Source organism: Alligator sinensis, unplaced genomic scaffold (assembly GCF_000455745.1).
Source record: "Alligator sinensis unplaced genomic scaffold, ASM45574v1 scaffold1451_1, whole genome shotgun sequence".
NCBI lineage: Eukaryota > Metazoa > Chordata > Crocodylia > Alligatoridae > Alligator > Alligator sinensis.
In genome coordinates this window covers 1,109,970-1,120,259 of record NW_005842351.1, presented here as the reverse complement: position 1 = coordinate 1,120,259, position 10,290 = coordinate 1,109,970, and the positions used below count along the sequence as shown (strand labels likewise).

Here is a 10,290-nt window from a genome sequence, read left to right as displayed (position 1 = left end):
CGCAAGGTGTGGCTTAGCCATACCCGCTTTCCCTCCCACGGGGCCAGGCTATGCCCCGTTTTCCTTGGGCAGGTGGCGGGTTGGGGCCTCGCCATGGCCACGTTTCTCTAGCATGATTGGGTTGGGGCTGGGTCATGGCCCTTCCCCTCTCCTGCCTCACCCCCACCTCCACGGCCGAGTGAAGCCCTCTTCCCTCCCTGCGAGGCCGGGCTCAGGCCAGGCTGCCCTTGCCCCCCTCTGCGTGGTTGGAGGGTGGCTGCTGCGCCAGCCCCAGGCACTGAATCGGAACCACCATCTGGCCTGCCATCGAACCAGGCACTGCTTGTCCAACCTGCTGGGGAAAAAGGTTGAGCACCACTGATGTAACACAATTTTCTCATGTGTTCCCAAAGGAAAGGATGATGCAGAGGTAGCTGCTGCTTTTTATGGAGTATCAAGCATGATTGTCTTATGACCATGAAGAATCAAGCCAGGTCTCTTGGCTTCACTATTGTGGATACTAGCAAGTTAGAGGTTACATTAAGTACATGGATCCTACAGTACCAGTTTCCTGGTTCACATATGGTCTTTGGAGACTGCTTTTTGTTTGCCCTCTCAGAACATCGGCCTACTAGCAAAGCTTTCCTGGTAAGGATGTAATTTAAAGATATTCAGACCTATTTAAGGAATTACTACATTTCTAGCAAATGAAAAGTTGTGAAACTTTTGTTCTGTTTTTAGGGAAGTTTCTTTTTATAGAACATTAAAAATGGCTTTTACCAGTATAAGTGAGCAGGCGATTTAAAAAGAGATCTGAACAATAAGAATTAAATAGATCATACAATACAGAGTAAAAATTATGTATCTTCCATGTTTGATTTTTTTTGCCCTTTAAAAATATCTATGGAATTTAATTTAGAAATAATAATGATGATGCAGGATTACTGATTTCACTGAGCCATGGTATCAGCTATGAAGTAAAGCAGAGCATAGTGCACCAGACCCACTCCAATAGCTGTTAATTGCCTGATAACCAGCAAGGTTAACGTGGTTGTTGCAGGAGTTAAGGGCTGCAGGAACTTGGACCATACCATGCACAGAGGAAGAAGTTTGCTCACCGGTGGAAGGTCTTTCTGAGGCCCCTCACACTGCTTAAGTCATGTGCGTGTCAGCTCTTCACTGGGTCCCAGATGGGATGGCCAAAGTGAGGCGTTGGTATCCTTTCTACATCACTGACACTTCCCAGTGTGATCTGTTGAAGAAGGCTGAAGGTGGGCTATAAGGCCACTGGAACTATGATAATACCAAGTCAGTAGCCAGGAAAGCTTATATAGGGGGTATGAAGTGGCTTTTTCTGGCTATTATCTGAAGTAACAGTCATGGAGGGAGTCCTCCTGCAGTCTCACAGTCTGTCTAGAGATAGGAGAGAAGTCGGTCCTTTGCAGATGCTGGGAGCTCCATGGGACCAACGTAAGAGCCATTATGAAAGCAAGTACAGCAGAAGCTCACCTAAAAAAGCTGTACCTTCCCCAAAATAAACATGGCCAAGCTAGTTGGGAACAGTGCAAGGGGCAGCTTCATGTCACCCAGGAGTCCAAATCCTGGTGTGCGTTATGCTGTAAATGTGAAGGAACTGCAGCAGTCGGCAATGACTGCATTTCATTCAGTGGATATGCTTCTTTTATACTAGTGTCTGTGCTTTGTGATAAGCACTCCCAATTGTGCTGGGATCATGGGACAGATAACAGCCACTTGTCCGAGCTGCAGATGTGGTCAGATTTGGGGACGTGATGTGCTCAGGAGGAACAGGAGCCAGGATATGGTCATTAGCAAAGTCAAGAATGCTGAAACTAGAGACTGCGCTTTCTGAAGGGCACTGACAGTTGTAAGTGCTCCCGGGCTGTTGCGTGAAACCTCTTCCCGCTGAAGCAGGCATGGTTAATCCCTGGTAACAGTGGGTCACCTTCCATGTAAAAGCATGGGAGAAGAGGACTTTGTTTCCTGAGAAAGGACAAATTCTCCAGTGCCTCAAGTCAAGACTCCATAATGGTACAGGCTCTTAATTGACTCGGGCAGTGCAGCAATTAAGCCTTAGAGGGCTTTGTTGCCAGAGCTGTGCACACCAGCCCTTTTTTCCAGAGGCCAATGGACATTGAGGACATAGGGATTTTTTTTTCCAGATATAATTTAACGAAACTTTCTTGTCTTATAGTTTCCAAGAGTCTGTTCCTTCATTTGTCAATGAGGAAATGGGAGTTAAATGTGTAACAGTCACATGCTGGTGTTTATAAGCCATTGTCTCATCTGTAAGGTATGAGAGCAAGATAAAGTTTTTGACAGCCAGCTTTTGAAATTTAAAAAAAACCAAACAGTCTGAGATTCTGGTTTACCCAGTTGCTTATTCTATCATCTTTTTGCACGTGTTTATCGGTTGATGATGCACAACCCTTTGAATATTGGTCGAATTTCATTGCAGCAAGTATCTTTTTAAAGAGGCAAGAAAACCACCTTTTTGTCTGAATTTGTTGACCTGGTACTACAAGGGAAACAAGCCTTGTTTGGTAACATCTTTTGTTGGAGGAACAGCCGAGATGACTATCACTGAAAACAACTAGAAGAGAAAATATTTTATCCCTCTGCCTTTTATTCCCATGCTTTTGAAAGCCCTGGTAAGAGGAAGGAGAAATCTCATGGTTAAGACACTGGAAAGCCACTTGTATCTGAGTTCAGTATTCAGTCGGTCCGCAAGGTGCACCTCTACCCTTCCAGTGCCTTCTGACAGACTTACTGTGTGACCTTGGGCAAGTTACTTGATTTGACTGCTTCAGTTCCCATCCACAAAAGAGGGGAAGAATAATTCTTCTCCTGCCCTTTCTCTGCTTTACTTGTAAGCCCTTTGAAGCTGGTCTCTCGTAAAGGCAGCAAGGGCTCTTATCGATCCATCTCAAAGGGCTCCCGTAATATCAACAAATGGGAGAGTGGCTGCTTTATTGCAGTGCTTTTGCTGTCCGTGGAGGCAAGTCTTTCACATGGCTACAAAAGAAAAAGCTACTTTTGAGGAAAATTCAATTATAAACCAGCAATAATTTGTAGAAGAATTCAAGTATAGTACTTGAAATCATTTTAATTCCTTGGACCATTTCCCTTTAACCGTCTTGTCTTGGGTCAAGAAAAAGCTAAAACAAATTTGATTCTGTTCTTCCCCATTCTTGAAATATCCCCAGCCTGATCCTCAGGTGTTTACTGAGCGCACAATGTATGTCTTCATAGTCCAATAACAATCATTTTTGGTGACCGTTCTTGTATGCCTGCTGCTTCAGCTGACGTGTACTCATCATGTCTCATTCACTTTGACTGTGGTAAAGAGAGCACTCCATTAGATTAAAATTGTAGAGTGCAAAAGGTTCTTGAAAGCAAATAGCATTGTTTCCCCTTTCCTCTGGAAGATGATGCACCTTGATAGAGCAGTAACTACCAGCTGTTGGTTTCCAGAATGCCTGGTTACTGCCCACGTTCTCCCATTGTGGGGTGTTTGTATACATCCAGAGTGGTAGGGGACAGACCAGCGATAGCCTAAGGTTTTTAAAACAATGAGATTAAAACACAAAAGCAGCTCGGGCATAAATGTGTAATATATTTGCCTTTATTTATAATACCAGCAACTGTTATTATATCCTTTGACTTGGGAATAAATTACATTTGTCTTCCAACCCCTCCAGTGTAATTTACTGCAGTGTGAGTTTTAAAGCTATTTTTATGTGCATGTTAAAGGATAACATTGCAGTTCTGTCTGGATGACTGATAGTCCTCCATGTAGCCCCAGGTGCTAATCTCTAACACATGTGAAAAATGGGAGTAATGGGCTTGGAGAACAAAAAAGTCCAGATACCAGCAGTTAGCTTACATGTCAGCAGCTGCTAAAGTGAAAAATGAATGATAAATGTCAATGCAAACCTTCGGAGAGCGTCTAAAGATCACAGCAAAGGGTTAATAATATCCATGTGTGTAACGCCTTCTGGCATTAAACAGCAAAGCAGAGCTAGTATTTATGAATGAAGGTCAGGCGTGCCCCCTGCAAGACCCTGTCCGACTCGCTGTTTGAAGAATCGCGTGTGATTAAGAGCACTGCTAGGTTGAGCTGCATCCCAGAGCGGTCTGTGATGTGTCAGAAATGTGATGTGACGCACAGGACTAGGGGGTTGAAGGGATTTCGCCCATCTTCACCCGTTCAGGCTATTCTTAGTAACGCACTGAGTCATAGAAGGAAGAATGTCAAACTGCTCAGGCTGTTTCTCTTACACATCAGGCAGCTAACAATAGAAACCAAGCCTAGATCTGCTAGGCATTTTTTCCCAGACAATTCTCTGCTCTTGTCTTTTTATTTAAATAAGGGATTTGGTTGAACAAGAAATACCATGACAGACAGGCTGGTTTATTTTATTTTTCTATTGCTCTGGGTAATATCTATAGAAAGCATTTTGCAATATTTGCAGTAAATAAAATCTAACACTCTCTATATGTTCTGTCTCTCCAGGATACATCAGCCATCTGCCACTGTCAGAATAGCGGCTGCATTTTGATTCTCTACTTCTAAACTTTTTTGTTCCCTAAATAAAAGCCTTACGAAGGAATTCCATTATGGTGGCCTTCGTTTTCATCCAGCTGTAGCTTTCAAAAGTCAGCGCTTTGGTTTAATGCAGCACATTGCTGGGAACCAAAACCTCCTAAGTATTAAACCCAGTCCTTCTACTGACTTTTGTCCCCTTGGGAGTCTCTAACTTCTCTGCTTCATTTTTTTACATCTTTAAAACATGGATGACAAAAATGTACCTGGGAAGGGTGTAGGAAGGATTACTTCACGTGTATAAATTGAATTGTAGATAACTATTTTGAATGAAGCTGTTTGGAAAAGGGAAATCAGGTGTGTAAATACAGCATTGCCAATGTTGCATGTCCAAAAACTAAGTCAGGCCTTCAAAAGCCACGAGGCAAGCTTAAAACAATGAGTTGGGTTTTTTTAGAGTAATGCATTTCAGATTTTTAAATGTGCCTTTGGTTTTTGAATCAGGCACTCTTTTTTTTAAGCTCTTACCTATAACCATAGGGAGAAACTTAAAAAAATAAATAAATAAAAACTGGTGGTCTCCCATAATCACATGACTCGAAGAGCTGGAGATTTAAGGAAAAACAATAAATATTATGAGACTACTTATAATGCATAAAACTCTTGATTGCTTTGTTCAACCTGGTGACCAACATAAAATCACAAGATCCCATTAGAAGTCTGTGCTTAAGAGACTGAAAGTTGTAAAAAGACTGATTGGATGCCAGGTTTCAGCAGCGCTTTGTTGATTTGACATGCATGCTTGCTTTGGAGTAATTTATAGACAGTGTCACTTGCCTAGGCAGTGCCTTTAGATTCCTGAGCACTTGTGATTTTTGACAATGCTTGTAATTTTCTTTTTTTTTAAAAAAAAAAAAAAGGAAAGAATGAAAGAATTTAGACCTTACAAATATTTTATGTCCAACACACAGGGGTCACCAGAGCCACACAAAGAAATGTCATGTTTTACCTTCTGGTTTTTGCTCCCAAACCCAGTTGCCCTGTAGACGGATCTGTGACAGTTCCTAGAGCTTTCTGTGTTGTTCAGCTGACTACTTTTAACACTGCAATGTCTTTCCTTGAAGGCTGTGATGTACAGTTAATTAATACGCCCAATTTGTGGAGATTCTGCAGGTTATTCCACCGTGTGCAGTCCTCAAACATAGTTTGGAGAACATTTCAGAGCCTGCGGATGGACATGGTATCTATGTTTTGAAATCAGGAGCAGGCGGATAAAGAAAATCAGCTGAGCTACAGGCAGCATTACCGTTCTGCAATCCACTTGTGTTGTTTCTGACCATTAATCTGGTTCTGTTTGGTTCAAAGGAAGAAAAACAGAAACTTGTAAATATTAGTCTTGCTCTCCTCCCTCCCCATTTAATCACTTCCTCTAGTTTTCCTCGGTGCCCCTCATTTGCTAGCTGCTATCAGGGACTTGTGGGAGAGTCTAGCTGCCAGCTCAGCCCTGCTAGGCTGGGGCAATGTAAGGTGGTGTCAGCGACTGGAAATTAGGGACAAGGGAATTTGGCATTTATTACACGGCAGCAGCTGTAGCTGGTTGTTTCAGCACAAGGGGCAGAGTCCACGAGCAGGGAGTGAGCTGCCATTAGGCACAGGAAAAGGGAGAGAGGGAGGGAGAGTGAGGAGATAAGAGGCACAAGGAGAAAAGAGACAGTGACAAGCAGCCAGAGCAGATTTTGTGGGAAATCGAACCAAGGAAGAGAGCTCTCGAGTAAGCTGTGGGCTTTTTTCTCTCTCATCCTGGCCACACGTTGCTGGAATAGGAAACGGTGTGTACATTACCTCAGTTAATCCCTTCTGCCTTCACTCCAAAGAGGACTCGATAGCCATGGTGAAAGAAAAAGGTAATTATATTCATTGATAAGCTTGAGCTGAAATGACCCAATAGATCAGCTACTATCATCTGAGATGGCAACCTTCAGGGTTCGAGTAAAAATGGGTTGGATTTGATGGCTGCTTTGTTTTCTTTGTGTTCCCCAAGATGTCAATAACTGCAGCGAGCTGTATTAAGTATCTTTGCGCCTGTTTTCCCAGCAGCAAGGTTCAGAGCACACCTCAATCCAAGTGTTTGCACAGCTGAGTTGCCCATACATGCTTGCTTGCTTTTTTTTTTTTTTACATCTTCCGTATGTTGCATATTCTATTAGTTGATTTTAATATTTGATTTTTTTTTGTCTTTCTCCGAGTGTTTTTGCCACCTAATATAAAAAATGTAAATGGAATAGTTGCACAGTCAGACAGTACAGAACTTGAAGAGGAGAAGTGTTCGCTGTTTCATCTTTTTATTATAGAGATGGACTGTTTGGTGTGTCTGGATTTTACAGACTGTAATGTAGACATTAACTGCACAGATTGGAGGTCATGCTACAGGTCTTCTACCCAAACAGAAAAAGAGGCTTGGAGTTGGAGGAATCGGGGAGTTGACTGTTGAGTTGCTCCTTCCAGTAGCAGGGATATGAAGTACATCCTGCTCTTAAATTTGACTCGTGGATTGGAGCTGGACTAGGAGGTTGATAACTTCCCAGGCACATTCAGAGAGACCAACGTAAGGCTAAAGACAACCTGTGCATACTACAATAGGAATTGATGTAATTTCCCTTTTTTTTTTTTTTAATTCTGTAAAGAGCAGGTGGGTGGGAGCGTGACATGTGAGAAGGGGCAAAGTGGCGCACTGGGTTCAGGGGTCAGTAGATTTTCACATTTAAAAACCTTTGTTCCAAATGAGGTAAAGTAGCAAATTAAATGCCTTGAGTCATTTTAACTTGGGTCTGTAATGGACATGAACATGACCTGAATGACCAAACCTGATGTAGCTCAGCTCAGTTAATAATCTCTGTTAAAGAAAAGCCAGGTCTGGAATAACAAGTATTGGCTGCCAGTCAGGCTTGAGATCTTGTAAGGTGGCTCTCCTAGTGATCACCAGCTATATCAGCCTCTAAGAGTATTAATAAACCAGAGGTGGTGGTTTAATGGTCTGAACATTAGCTTTATTGTATGAGGAATACTTGCAGCCATAAGTTCAACTCTCTTTTGGGGCAAGTCAGTTCTTCGTGCACCTTGCAGTACCTAGGGAAGTGAAGGAGGCTTAGTCAAACCTTAAAGCTGCCATTCTAAATGCCTGTTCAAGACCTCTAGCAAATTAATAAAGCATTCAGTTTTTCCAGTTGCAGTTTTGCCTCTACCCCTGCTTGTTCCCAGGTATATGGACCCCGTATCACCAAAGCCTCTGTATAAATTCACTTGGACATCTGATAAGATGAAAGCTATGGTACAAGTGTAAGAGATTTAACAGGTAATCCTTAATTTTATATTAAAGAGAAGGGGGAGGGAAGGGAGTCTGATAGAATAATGGAGAGAAAATCAAGTAATAAACAGGACATTGAAAATGTCCAGTAGTCTTTAGAATTTAGCTCTTCCCTTCCCCATAGTCCAGTGCAATGTTGTACAATTGCCTTTAGTGTTTACTTTTAAATATAAAGCATGCTTTCAGTTTATATGGACCATAGACCAAGAGAAAGGGGCTAAGTGCTCTTTTCTAACCACCCCTATAATTCCTTATTACAGAGTAGAAAAGGTCCAGAGCCCTCAGCATTTCCCCCCCATTGTGTTTTCTGTCTGTCCTTTTGAATTATTTTCAGTCAGTTTCTACAGCTTTTTATTTTAAATTTTTGCTTTAGCCAGAAGGGCAGCAATTGCAGCTTCTCCGGAGCTGATACAAATGCCATTCCACAGAGTGGTATGTTGTGCGATGGCGTGCCGGGGCAGTACAGCTGGTACTCGCTCTTCCAGCCCCGGCGTGAATTCCTCTCTTTTAACGTGACCGAGATTCTCGCAGTCCAGTGGCCTGTGAACCCCTGTTGGTTCACAAACATGCAGGCCAAGCACTAAAGGGGCTGGTTTCAGCTAGAAAAAATGCAATCCAAATTCACTGAAGTGCAAACCGGTTAGTAATGGTTTTTAGCAAATTAGCATGGTTCATTATGTTCATATTGCAGCATGGTTTCAGTATGTGTCTGGTCAGCTCAGATACGTGTATAGAAAAATACTGAGGGCAGCATGCTGTCTCCTGCCACCGAACGATGTTGGCTGGATCGTGTTTGGCTAACACTGCATTTTCATCCTTCTGAACGCACACTTGTCGTCTTCCAGCTACAGGCTGTATTGATCTAGTTGGTTAGACTAATCTGCCGTCATCCTGTTGCATGCAAGGGATACCTTGGCCTCATGGTATCCAGCAACGGAAAGTGCTCTTTGTCATGATCTGCCCTCCAGAATTGCCACCTGTCAATCTGCAATTTAAACACTAGGCTATACAATACCATGTTAGTTTGGAGTTCTGCTTTGCTGCATTGTTCAGTCAATGGATTGGTCTGCAGAATGAAGCTGAGTGCTCCCATGTTGGGGTTTGAGTCTGAATTTTAATCTAATCATTAGTTACTGTGTTGGCTGAGTTTCAGTGTGAGCTAAGAGTTGAGTTCTGCCCTGAGCCTTGATTTCTTGGCCAGTGGTTGGAAGAGTGCCCCAGAATGCATCTCCCTGTATATCAAAACTTTTTGCCTTTCTAGAGTGCCACAAGGTTAAGCTCCAATGGATGAAGGAATGATTGGACCCTGTTGAGGTTTTCACCAGGAGAGTCTTTTTTGGGGGGCCGGGGTGGTAAGAATATATTCTATAGTCTAGAATATATTATACATTGCGTGTGTGTAAGTGTAACAGAAGTATAGATCTAGATAATGTATGTGAGTGATTTAGCACAGTGGAGTCTCCAGCCCGGTTGTGAATTTTAAACAGTACTGTTAATAATGAAAGACAGTATTATTACCATAATACAACTATTTTCACTCAAAACCCTGACAGAGGTGGGCAACATTTTTGGGCTGAGTGCCAAAAAACCCTGTAACCTGGACATGGAAGAAGTTGGTGTGCCAGGGTCGAATGGCGAGGTAACTGTGAGGGGCCTGATGCTTGTTGTGGCAGTGCAGCCCTTGCCCATTCCCTGCCATGCTCCCTGAGGCATGTGTGCAGCCGCTGCTGGCAGTGGGCCAGGCTGGGGCTCTGAACCAAGTGCGGCTGCCTGCTACAAGCATCCTAGGCGCTGGGCAGCCTTCTGCTACCTGCCGCAGAGCCCAGAGCAGGCAGCTGCAAGTGGCTGCATCGGGATCTGGAGCATCAGCTCAGCTTGTTGCTGGCAGTGGCTGCATGTGCACCTTGGGGAGCACGGTGGGGAAGGGGCCGGAGATGCACTGCCCCTGCTGTGTGCCATGAGGTGTGCATGCAGCTGCCACTGACCCCTGAGCCAGGCTGGCACTCCGGACCCTGGTGCAGCTGCTTGCAGCCTGCCCACTGCCTGCTGCAAGCAGCCTGGGCTCCGTGGCAGCAATGGCTGCACATGCGCCTCAGGGTGCATAGTGGGGAAGGGGCCTGGGGCAGTGTAACCCCAGCCCCAGCTGCTTCGTGGCTGACAGCAGCTGCCTGGGGCCTGGGCTGACTGTGGTGTGCCAAGCAAAATGCCTCATGCACCATGCTCTGGCACACTTGCCAGGGGTTGCCAACCTCTGTCCTATGATACTTTACATACAGTTAAAACTGCAAGACACGTAAAGTTGTGCTGTTCATTTCTCTTACTGTCTTTTTTCGTCATCGTATTTTGTCTGCTTATTTTTCTAAAAACATGACATTTCAGAATT

General features: G+C 43.8%; 1 protein-coding gene across 3 annotated transcripts in view; it reads left to right on the top strand.

Annotated features, from left to right (window-relative positions):
* The window catches only part of LOC102382159 (actin-binding LIM protein 1), a 173,541-nt gene that overhangs the window by 34,293 nt on the left and 128,958 nt on the right, over positions 1-10,290 (top strand). Inside the window, exon 1 of one of the 3 annotated variants that reach the window (XM_025210476.1) lies at positions 6,017-6,447. The exons of the other annotated variants lie outside the window; for them this stretch is intronic. Within the exon in view, the coding sequence (XP_025066261.1) occupies positions 6,432-6,447 (16 nt within the window). The 5' untranslated portion in view covers positions 6,017-6,431. Of the gene's footprint in view, positions 1-6,016; positions 6,448-10,290 lie in introns of those variants that run through there. 3 annotated transcript variants of the gene reach the window in all.